Genomic DNA, 12956 nt, shown 5'->3' on the forward strand with positions numbered 1-12956 from the left:
TGCAAGCATCTCTGTAGGGCCAACTCACCCAACAATTACTCCATCTTGCCACATCTCTCACAAGCCCTGGGGGTGGGGCTAATTTCCCTCCCTACAGGGTCATACATAAATATCCAGAATTATCACAACTCACTCCTGCATTACAATCCATGTATCAAACTTAACAATAGTGGTTGATGTTATTTGTTTTAGTTTGAGAATTTCTTGCAACAACTACTTGCATAATACAGACGTTCCTGTGTCAGATTTAGAAACATAGTTACACAACTTTGTACTTAACTGAGCAAATCACAGTTTGTCATAGCAAGGCATCGTGGCATGTATTGTCCATCAGACTTGACTTTGTTTGAATAAGTTTGAAAGTAACAAGTTGCTTAAAGTACCAGGGTAATTGGTAATCTGAGACCTGAATGAATGGGGTAAGCAATTGTGGATCTCCTTAACCAATAAGATTGATAGTTTGTGAAATGAACAGGGCAAGGACTGAGAAGGAAGTTAAATCAGTACATTCTTCATGGAGTAAGCTAAAGAATAACAAATAACGAGGGGGAGAATAATGATACTGAGGACAGTTTTATTTTAATTCAGTATTTTTAAAATTTCCAACAATAATAAAATGCTAATGGTAATGACATTTGTTGATTTGTGGTTTATGTAGTTTCCTTTATGTTAGTCTGCATAACGTATACCACAGATAGCTGGGTCCTCTTGAGTCAGACTTCTGAAATTATTTGCTTCTTCTGTGTAAATATAGCAACTTCAAACTATTTACCACTTTCCTGTTATGAAGTAGTGTGTTTTGCAAAACTAACCATCAAGCAGGACAATGCAGACAGCAACTTTGGACTTTAGTAATTTGTTGCAAGTCACTCACCTACATTGAATTTCCACAGAACTTACAGCAAGTGCTATTATCTCGAACCCCTGAGAATAAAATCCGTCCCTTTATTCCCTTGGATGCAATCAAATACAGTACCATCTGAACCATCTTAAAATAGGGTGGTATTTATAGGAGGTGGGCCTGTAGGTTGGGTTTGGGGTGTAGGCATGAGCAGGTGTGAGGCTGTGGGTGTTGGGGGTTGGGTGGGTGGTACAAATCATGCTGCTGATCAAGCTCCAGATGGGATGGGTGAGGGCAGCCTGGCAGCCCAGAAACAATTTCATGCCTTTCTGTAGCCACCTAAAAGCCACTTAAAGGTCTCCTCCGACTGGGATTTTAACAGCTATTGGCAGGAACTCACCAGCAAGAGCAAACTGTTGGGTTTTCCTGGAACTTAATCAGGGAGAAAATGTTCTCTCCTTCTCAGCTGCTCTGTGTCCGACTGAGGGACTCAACTGTAGGTGACAGGACCGGGCGAAAACCCATTAGCTGTGACCATTCCTGCTACCCTCATCCCGTCTCTCTGCGGTTTCAATATTTATCCCTGTAGTACCGGCAGTGGCCAGCAGTCCTGGTGGCACCCTGTTCTCAGAGCGAGATAACTGATCTCCTTGGGCTTTATATGGCATGAGGCTTCAAGCTATCCAGGTAGCTGCTATGTATATGATTGGGCCTCCTATTATGATGGCAGGCACAAAACACAAATACCACGGGTGTTTTTAGCCCTTCATTCCAAAATGTGTGTGTTTTTAAAAGAGAACCATTACAGCGCCCAAATGACAACAAGTACAAATTCAGTAGTTGCCTGGCAGAAATTGCCTCTTGTAAACAAATTTGTGGTTTCCTCTTCCGGGAGTATATGCAACAGAGTTGTATCATGAATTTGTGTGCTATTATTAGACTGCTGTCCACTTGACAATGTTTAATAAGCTAGAAACTTGCAGATTGATATCAGTCATTAGCACCCCTACACTGCAGGTAAAACAAAGTAGAAGGGTATCTCTCACTCAGAGTGCTGTAAACCAGTTCGGAAAGGAATCAGAATATAGGAGTTTCAGTCTGGCTACAAAACCAAGAATCCCACAAATCAACTGTTCAATAGTTGATATCAACGTAACCTTTACAGCACAATTACAGCCACAATATCATCTTACCTGCTCTTCACAAACAATTCAGAGCTGGTCTATATTATCTCTCCTTTTACTTTTACCTTTATGTTTCCACTTCTTGTGTATCTGTTAGTATTTCTTCTCCTAATCAGTAATCAATATAATGATTTTATCTTTTTAATTCAAGCATTAATTGGCTTCTTTTTAAAACAAAAATTATGATATTTGTATGTGGGAGAAAGGTATCCAAAAGGGAAAGCAGCATTTTAAAATTAACCTGTTGCAACCAATTGAGGAGTAATGTGAATATCACAGGGGAGCCAGTTTATCCCATTTCACCTAATAACTTAATATTCTGGATGCTGCATTTGGGAAAGCAAATCGTAGCAGGACTTATACACTTAATGGTAAGGTCCTAGGGAGTGTTGCTGAACAAAGAGACCTTGGAGTGAAGGTACCTAGTTCCTTGAAAGTGGAGTCACAGGTAGATAGGATAGTGAAGAACGTATTTGGTTTGCTTTCCTTTATTGGTCAGAGTATTGAGTACAGGAGTTGGGAGGTTATGTTGTGGCTGTACAGGACATTGGTTTAGCCACATTTGGAATATTTTGTGCAATTCTGGTCTCCTTCCTATCGGAAAGATGTTGCAAAACTTGAAAGGGTTCAGAAAAGATTTACAAGGAAGTTGCCAGGGTTGGAGGATTTGAGCTACAGGGAGAGGTTGACAGGCTGGGGCTGTTTTCCCTGGAGCGTCGGAGGCTGAGGGGTGACCTTATAGAGGTTTACAAAGTTATGAGGGGTCTGGATAGTGTGAATAGCCAAGGTCTTTTTCCCGAAATAGTGGAGTCCAAAACTAAAGCGCATTGGTTTAAGGTGAGAGGGGAACGATTTAATAGGAACCTCAGGGGCAACTTTCCTTATGTATGGAATGAGGAAGTGGTGAAGGTAGTTACAATTATGAGAACACAATGGGGATTGCAGATGCTGGGGAAGTCAGAGTTGATTAAGTGTGGCGCGGGAAAAGACAAAGCAGGTCAGGCAGCTTCCAAGGAGCAAGAGAGTCGATGTTTCAGACAGGACCCTTCATCAGGACCTGAAGAAGGGTTCTGCGCAAATCGTCCAATACCTTGTTCCTTGGATATTGCCTGACCTGCTGTGCTTTTTCCAGTGCCATGCTTTATCAACTATGGGTACAATTACAAGGCATCTGGATGGGTATATGAATAGGAAGGGTGTAGAGGGATATGGGTCAAATACTGGCAAATGGGACTAGATTAATTTAGGATATCTGATCGGCATGGACTGGTTGTTCCGAAGGGTCTGTTTCCGCGCTGTACATGTCCATGACTCTATGAATCCGCTGCTTGCAAAATATTACTGAGCATTTTTCTGCCCCCACTAAAGTGGAAACCCATTCCATGTGTAGATCATTCTGAAGAAATTTTAGCATCAAAATTAAATCTGTCTCCTTCCCAGCTGTGTCCTTTCAAGGATTTCTAAACTTTCTCAAGTTATTCTTCAAAGTTCAACCTTCAGATGCTGCAGGATCATGTGTCTTCTGGGCTAATGTTCCAATTCAGTTCAACGTTCTCATTTTAATATCCCTTTGCATGGGTTCAATTTGGACAATTTTTAAAGTTGTTATTTTGATAATAGTGATGATTGTATTTATACTTTGAGTCCAGAAGGGGTGTTTTGATGTTGAAATGGAGCATTGAATATAATTCTTTTATTGCTGTAGTTTCATTTTTCAGCCATTGTGTGGAGCTCTTTTTACTCTGATCTCAGCACCAAGATCTTTTAAGAGAATAGTTGCAGTTTGACTGGAGGATAAACAAAGTGGACAGGCACAGCACCGACACTACCCTATTTGATGTTACTACTGATATTGTCTGCGAAGGTGATCAGCAATGTAGTTTTGAGCTTTCTTCTTGCCTTTCCCCCTTGTGAGACTGTCCATTTCTTACCCAGTCAGAGCCAGTGAATCTCCCGCAACAGCGTGCGCTTCGAAGCAAGCAGCATTAAAATTTGGATGCTCAGAGACATGTCCTTGGCCTCTCCTGATTCTCAACAACAGAAGATTCCAGAACGATACAGAACAGAAAGAGATCGTTCTACCCATCATGTCTATGCTGCTCCTTTGCAGGGGTTATCCAATTGGTCAACTGTCCTTTCTTTCCTTATCGTTCTGCTACCTTTCGAAATACAATGTGGATCCACTTTGCTTAGTAATATCATTTATGGGCCTAAACTCCTATTTTGCATGTATGTTGACTGAAATCCAGCTCTACTTCACCACCTACCTCTCTTGACCCCCTCATTATCTCTGAACTGCTAGGTCAACAACCAATTGGTGAGCTGTTCCAATTAAAAACTGAGAAGATAAAGGCCATTGCCCTTAGCTCGTGTTGTAGGTCGTGTTCTCCACCAGTAATTCCAGGGTCCCCTGACCATTGTGTCAGGGAGAACCAAACCACTTGCAACCTTGATTCCTTGTTTGATCCTGAGCCGAACTTGTAATCCTAATTGCTCTCCATCACAAAGACTATCTTTTTTCACATTACAGTCCAGCATTATAAATCTTAGTAACAAATTAGAAAAAAATAACAAAATAAAATGTTCAGCCCTTCCAAGCCTGGCACCTACCCTCCAGTCCACCCAGGCCTTGACTCCAGATCACGCTGGCTTCACCTCAAGACTCTCGAGGCTGGAGGATTGCTCTTGAATTATCTTGAGCCTTGAAGTCCACACTGAGGCAACACTAGGCTGAGAGACCATGTCAGGCCGATAGATTGTCAGGTTGGGTATGCACTGAGGCCGGGAGTTCACGACATTGCTGAGAAGAGGTTCATAAGCAATCTCTTGTCTGTGCTTTAGTTTAATGGCTGTTGGAACATTTCTTCACCTCTTTCTTACCTCTGGACCCTTACCTAGCAGATTCCAAAGGTGCCATTTTTTTGTTCCAATTCTAAAACCACATGCCTCTACCCGTTTCCAAATCAGGAATCCACCCAATCCCTCTGAATACTTCATCAGTGCCAGGACAAATTACACTAAAACAGCAGGTTTATTTCTTAGATATGAGTTATTGCTTAGAAGTTCTAAGTTACACCTTAGAATTGTCTCCTCTGTTTTTTCTGTCCAAGTTTGCTGCATAGTACCATCTTACAGCCAATTTATTGATTCTTCACTTTGGTTTAAAAGCCATGAATCAATTCCTGCCAAAATCTAATCCCTTCTTAAATTGATGCAGTAAACATTAAATTGTACAGAAAAAATCTTGATAATTTGATACATGTGTAATTACATTTTTTTCCTTTTCAAGTATCATACGCACTGAGAAGTATTCTCATGTATCATATCATCACTGTCTTTCAGTTTAATATATTGATCACAGTTGTGTATATTTTTCTCACTGTACAATTAGTTGTAAACTACTTCTCCAACAGAAAACAGTTTGAAAACATTTTCTGAACTACTCTGAAAATATCATGTATGCAGGAACGTGTCGATTCAAGATTGATCTTTGAAGTCCAAATAATCAGTTTTACTTTTAGTTTTTTGCATTGAGCTAAATCGTAATGCAAAAGTCCTCTATCAATAGATGGTTAATGTTCCTTTTTTTTGTAACACGTGGAATTGTAGTTATTTGTTAATAGCGAGACTGCATCACCTATGAGTCAAGATCAGAGTAGTACTGGAAAAGCACAACAGGTCAGCCAGCATCCGAAGAGCAGAAAAATCGATGTTTCGGGCAAAAGCCCTTTCCTGATGAAAGGTTTTTGCCCGAAACGTCGATTTTCCTGCTCCTTGGATGCTGCCTGGCCTGCTGGGCTTTTCCAGCACCACTCTGATCTTGACTCTAATCACCAGCATCTGCAGTACCCACTTCTGCCTATGCATCACCTACGATATCAAATGTCCCTTGTTAACTCTACCTTCCTAAAGTTTAAACTTTCCCCCAACCAACTCCATTCTAATTTACTACCTGTGCCACATCTTTCCTCACCTGTTTTTGTTTGACTGCCCCCAGTGGACAGTGCTTGTAAATTTTTTTGTTAAATAAAAACACAAGTAATTTGGTTATGGAGAAAAAAAAGTTAAAATAAAGTTACACAGGAGATTTTGGTGATGGTAAACGAAAGTGTCTAGAGGTATGAAAAAGCATCTCTGGATTGATGATGAAACTATTAAAAGAAAATGAACAAAGAAAATATAAAGTTTAAAGTGTCATTTGTTCTTTGAACCCTTCACCATTGTGAACAAAATTTATATCCATTCATTTTCTTTCTTATACTTTTCATAATGTTGAAAACTCACCTTAAATTTGTCTTTCCACCAAAAAATCCAGACTTTATTTCCATAGATCCCTACAGTGCAGAATCAGGCCATTCAGCCCAGCAAATCAACACCAACCTTTTGAAGGGCATCCCACTGTCCCTGTAACACTGCATTTCCCATGGGCAATCCACCTAACCTACATACTTTTGAACTGTGGGAAGAAACCGAGCACCTAGACGAAGCCCATACAGACATGGGGAGAATGTACACATTCTATACAGGCAGCCACCCGAGGGTGTAATTGAACCCCAAACGCTGGCACTGTTAGGTAGCAGTACAAACCACTGAGCCACCATACTGCCCCTACACAATCTTGAACAATTTCTTTTTATCTTCAGTTGCTGTTACTTGAAGCAATCATTGCTGTTTACTTCTGCACCGTAGAGGCCAAATTAGAACACTATCATTGAGGAAAAGTATATATTTGCTATTTCAATTATTTTAAATAACATACAGTTTACAGTGATGGTTCATTCAGTCCATGCTCCGTCTCTATAACTGCTACTGGAGAACTGAGACTAGAAACTAAGCACTTTCTCCTTCACTCATTTCCACTTTTGATGGCCTCTTCAGTTCCAAATAGAATGAATCATGGAATGGTTACAGAACAGGATATCATTCATTGCATCTAACCAACCATCAGTTGGTTATTACTCCCTATCCACATTTCCTGGACCTCATTGACAAGGGAGAAATACATATGTGTGACCTGAATCAGATTACTGTATAGAGGAGCATCATGACCAGCTCTAACCCTGTCCTTATTCGACGTGTGCGCGTTTTCCAGCAGGAATTATTTAATAATGTTCGGTAATGGGAAGTGCTTGAATGGCTTCATACAAGTTAAATTGAAACCATCCTGGATTTCAGATGGATAACAAGAAGTAATTAAATAATGCCATCCCATTCTATTCTGGCATCTTCATGACATTTCAGTTGAATTGAAATTAAAATTGCTTGTATCTCTGGAGATTATTCTGCACCTATAGATATGTCAACTATTGAGACTGTTCTTTTTATCGAGGCCCACAAATTGCTATGTGTTTAATAAAGATTCCTTCAGTTCTCCTCATACATTTACTTTTTGAATTATTGGTATGTATTTTGAAATTCTTTCAAATCCACCTGTAAGAGAGAGTAGTATTAGTTAAATTGTCATTGAACATCTGAAATGCACTAAAGAGAAAACCGAAAGAACTACAGATGCTGGAAACCAGAAACAAAAATGGAAGTTGCTGGAAAAAAACTCAGCAGGTCTGGCAGCATCTGGGTTCTGAAGAGGGGCCACTGGAACCCGAGACCTTAATTCTGTTTTCAGTCCACAGATGTGCCAGAGTTGCTGAGCTTTTTCCAGCAATTTCTGTTTTTGTTTCTGATTTCCAGCATCTGTGGACAGAAAACGGAATTAAGGTCTTGGGTATCAGTGACCCTTCTTCAGAACCCAGATACTGCCGGACCTGTTGAGTTTTTACCAGCAATTTCAGATTGTGCTCCGGAAATGCACATCTTGGAAAAATTTCTTGAAGCTCACTATTTCTTTCCATTGCAGTACAAATTAAAGTGGTACAGTTTGAATGGGCCAAGTGAGCTCCTCTGTGTTGTAAGTATTCTATGATTCAACGTTAATATTCTTGTTTATGAATGAACAGTTGAATAGCTGACAGGCAACAAAGGAATGTGAAGATGCTTCAGGAGAAGAAACCAAAGCATCTGTTTAATCTCGAAAGCAACTTCTCCAAATGTAAATTAAGGATCATTTCAAAATAACCATTTACCTTGATATAAGATATGTCTTTTAAATTTCTTGCTTTCCATGATGACACTCCCACAAATAACAGCAACGGAGAAAATGGAGAGGAATAATTTATAAAAATAAACAAATATGTTGACAGAATAGTGGCTCAGTGGTTAGCACTACTACCTCACAACACCAGGAACCTGGGTTTAATTCCACTTTTAAGGAATTATCTGCGTGGAGTTTGCACACTCACACTATGTCTGTATGCATTCCCTCCAGGTGCTCCAGTTTCCTCCCACAGTACAAAGCTGTGCAAATTAGGTGGATTGGCCATGCTAAATTGTCCATAGTGTTCAGGAATGTGCAGGCTAGGTGGATTAGCCATGAGTAATACCGGGATAGGGTGGTGGGGTGCTCTTTGGAGGGTTGGTGCAGACTTGATGGGCTGAATGGTGTGCTTCCACATAGTGGGAATTCTGGGTGGCTACATCAGAGAAGAAGATTAAGGCTCACTGAGTATATCTTATATCATGATACACAAAAGGAATACTATGGTTACATTTAACACGATAAAATATTGATTATCTTCATATAAAACATGGAATGTTCAATTTCAAAGTTGCTGTCATCATCCCCTCCTCAAAACACTTGATTTATCTCTCCTTGCAAATCCAACCACCAACCTTTTTCTTAACCCCTTCAAACTCTTTGACTGTGGTGTTGCCTTCCAAATTTGTGACCGATTTCCCCAAATCCATGTTAAACTCCGGCCGTCTTAAGCGATTGGAAATTATACCATTGCACAGTTTTGAATACCACCCAGCTCATTCTCCTTGGGGCTCTGGCCAATATTTATCCCTGAGCCAGCATCACTCAAACACATTGATTTGGCCATTAGCTAATTGCTCCTTATGAAATCTTGCTGTGTGCAAATGCAGCATGTTTCCCACTTTGCAACAGTGAATCCACTTTGAAAGTACTTCACTAGGTGGAGAGTTCTTTGAAATAACCCATGGCCATGAAAATCTCTGTTACATACAGTCTTTCTTTCTTCATTGGGTTTCTAACTTGATGCAGGGCTGCTGTAGAAAAGATGTTGTTAAACTTGAAAGGGTGCAGAAAAGGTTTACAAGGATGTTGCCGGGATTGGAGGGTTTAAGCTATAGGGAGAGGTTGCATAGGCTGGGGTTATTTTCCCTGGTATGTCAGGGCTAAGGGGTGGCCTCACAGAGATTTATAAAATCATGTGGGGCATGGATAGGGTGAATAGCCAAAGTCTTTTACCTGGGATAGGGGAGTCCAAAACGAGAAGGCATAAGTTTAAGGTTAGAGGGGAAAGATTTAAAAGGGACCTAAGGGGCAAGTTTTTCATGTAGAGGGTGGTGCATGTATGGAATGAGCTGATAGAGAAAGTGGTGGTGGCTGATACAATTTCAACATTTAAAAGGCATCTGGATGGGTATATGAATAGGAAGAATTCCGAAGGATTTGGGCCTAATGAGACTAGATTAATTTAGGATATCTGGTTAGCATGGAGAAATTGGACCGAAGGGTCTGTTTCTGTGCTGTACAACTCTCTGACGCTATGAGGTAACTCTGATCAAAATCAAGTATTGTATCCTGTGTGATTTTGACTATGGTCCACAATCACTCCTCATATGAATCATTATCTTGTAGCTTTCAGTCCTTAATCACGTCATCCTCCCCAATCTTTTCCACATCAGACATCCCATTGGGACTGCCCTTACTTGGGAATACAATAGTCAGAGACGTTCCTTAGTCTCCAACATTCCAGGGAAAACATTCCCAGCCTATTCAGCCTCTCTCTGTAACTCAAACCCTCCAACCCTGGCAACATTTCAAGTTTCACAACATCTTTCCTATGGCAGGGAGACCAGAATTGAATACAATATTCCAAAAGTGGCCGAACCAATGTCCTGTACAGCCACAACATAACCTCCTAACTCCTGTACTCAATGCACTGACCAATAAACGCAAGTGTACCAAACACCTTCTTCACTACCCTGTTTACATGGGACTCCACTTTCAAGGAAATATGACCCTGCACTCCAATATCTCTTTGCTCGACAACACTCCCCAGGACACCAACCGTTAGATGTATAAGTCCTGACCTGATTTGTCTTGCCAAAATGCAATCAAGAACATTGAGAGGAGAACTTAGGAAATCTTTCACCTCGCACAAAGCAAGTTTATCTTTGAACAAGACCCTCATGAATACTTTCGTCAACTATAGACTTACCCACTCCAATATTCTCCGGGTCTACTATCCAGCCTCAATCTTTGTAAACTTCAACTTATCCAAGTCTCTGCTGCATGTATCATATCTCAAACAAAAGCCAGCCACACAAAATTTACATCAACTACTCTGGTTTAAATTAAATTTTACATTTAAAACTTTCAATTGAAAATATTCACCTCTCTGTTTAAATCTGTCCATGGTATCATCCCTCAAAACCTCTCTAGAGGGCTAACAAGCAAAATCGCCAGTGGTAGGGATCAGTGAGAAAATTTGAAACCTCTGAATAAATCAGCTACTCATTTAGCTGAAAGGGAGAAGATGTGGTTGTTTTAGGTTGCAACTTTAAATTGAAGAACAATTTCCACCCCGAAACCTTGACATATCTTTACAGATATTGCCTAATCAGCAGTGCATTTTCAGCATTTCATTTGTTTTTTTCTGGAAAATTTGAAATAAGTTTAATTTGACTGTACTTTCTGTAATTTTCAATCTGAAATGATTTGCCCTCAGACTATATGGTTGATATTGAATGGATATGTAAATATTCAGAACATCACAATTGTGTTCTGATGTCCAAGGATAGAACATGCTGTATGGAGATGAGTTGAATTTATTATACTTTCTGCAATTTTCAAGTTGAAATGTTTTGTAATGTACTTTTACAGATGTCATGAACAAAGTTTATTTTTTGAAATTAAATTTGATCCTGCCACAATAATTAATGCATGTATTCATATGTCAATCTTGGAACTACTTTGCAAATGAAAATGTTAGGAAGATTGTACTCATTAGCTGCAGACCTCTGTGAACAGCAAATTCTCTCACAGTGGTGTGAGTGAAGGTATGGTCGCTATTGGGTACTCTAGTTCTCTATCATGCTCATTCATACGTATGCTCACATATATACATTTGTAGAAACATTGAGACATATACAATGATGTGCACTTGTATAAACACATTTACACTTAAGGCTATGCGCACACACATGTGTTGCAGCTCATTTGGAAGCACATTTGCCTCTGAGTCATAAGATTTTCTGCTCAGGTCCCACTCCAGAACCTTGGCACCAAAATCAAAACTCCCATTCTAAGCTAGTATTAAGGCTGATGCGTTTCAAGTAAGACATTAAACTAAAGTCTTGTTTGCTGTCTCCAGTGAAATTACAACATCTTAGGGCCATATTTCTCAAGACCAGAGGCATTATCACTTAATTGCAAAAAGAACACGTTTATTGATCATAACCATGTTCTTGTGAGCTTGCTGTGAGCAATATTCCTGGCTGTATTTCCTACATCATAACAATGACTACCAATCAAAATTAAAAATCACACAACACCAGGTTATAGTGCGACAGGTTTATTTGGAAGCACTAGCTTTCGGAGCGCTGCTCCTTTATCAGGTGGCTGTGGAGCTAGTCATCAGAAAGCTAGTGCTTCCAATTAAACCTGGTGGACTATAACCTGGTGTTGTGTAATTTTCAGTGGCACGGTGGCTCAGTGGTTAGCACTGCTGCCTCCCAAGGATCTGGGTTCAATTCCTACCTTGGGCAACTGTCTGTGTGGAGTTTGCACATTGTCCCTATGTCTGTGTGGGTTTGCTCTGGCTTCCTCCCACAGTCCAAAGATGTGTAGGCCAGGTGAATTGGCCATGCTAAATTGCCCGTAGCGTTAGGTGGATTAGTCAGAGGTAACTATAGTGGGGGTGGGTTACTCTTTGGAGGGTTGGTGTGGATTTGTTGGGCTGAAGGGCCTGTTTCCACACTGTAGGTAACCTAATCAAATTTTTAACTTTGTCCAACACTGGCACCTCCAAATTGTACACTTCAAAAGTATTTCATTTTCTGTCCAACGGGTTGTGAAGGGTGCTATACAAATGGAAGGTTTTTCTCTATATGCGAGCACGGATAGTGCACTGGGAGGTACACACACACACACAAGTACAACACCGGTCATGCAGAGAGGGAACAATTCACTCTGATGAGGAACAAGCGACACTCGCAGAGATGCTGAGCCTGACCCGGGGTGCACGAGCACCACGGGGACGAGGAATGACGGGGGGGCACGCGCGCGCTGTGGGAACGCGGACCGTCAGCGAGTGACGGGGGCGCGCACCCCCAGTGAGTGACGGCGGGGTGGAGGGGACGGGGGTAAGGGACAGAGACGGGAGCGAGCGCGCTGGCGGGGACGCGCGGCGGTCCCATTGCAGCCGCCTGCCTTCTGCTTGTTGTCTTTGTGTCCCCCCCCTGTTTGTTTGTTTTTGGGGAAGGGGTGCACAGGGAGGTTTAAAGCTGCAGGAGGTGGGGGGGAGATGCTGAGGATGTTGCAGCCCCGGGGCTGCGGGAGCACCGTCACCGCCTCCAGTGAGCGGAGTCCGGGCGGAGAGTGAGCGGAGAGGCGCTGCTCACCTTCCGCTGTCCGCAGCCTCTCACACGCACAGAGAGAGACACACACACACAGAACAGAGAGAGGGGAGCGATAGATAGAGAGAGAGACAGAAAAGGGGAGAGATGGGGAGAGAGAGAGAGAGAGACACAGAAACGGAGAGAGAGAGAAACACAGAAACAGAGAGAGAGAGCGATAGAAAGAGGGAGAGACAGAGAGAGAGAGGGAGAGACAGAAAAAGAGAGAG

The 12956-nt window shown here is 41.4% G+C and overlaps 1 protein-coding gene across 1 annotated transcript in view; it reads left to right on the top strand.

The window, feature by feature from the left end:
* LOC122564750 overlaps window positions 1-5671 on the top strand; it is a 7327-nt gene extending 1656 nt beyond the window's left edge. The window contains exon 2 of the mRNA XM_043719910.1: window positions 3961-5671. Coding sequence (XP_043575845.1) covers window positions 3961-4301 — 341 coding nt within the window. The 3' untranslated portion in view covers window positions 4302-5671. The remainder of the gene's footprint in view (window positions 1-3960) is intronic.
* The last annotated feature ends 7285 nt before the right edge of the window (window positions 5672-12956 follow it).

The sequence above is a fragment of the Chiloscyllium plagiosum genome, chromosome 30, assembly GCF_004010195.1.
Source record: "Chiloscyllium plagiosum isolate BGI_BamShark_2017 chromosome 30, ASM401019v2, whole genome shotgun sequence".
In the NCBI taxonomy this organism is placed as follows: Eukaryota; Metazoa; Chordata; class Chondrichthyes; order Orectolobiformes; family Hemiscylliidae; genus Chiloscyllium; species Chiloscyllium plagiosum.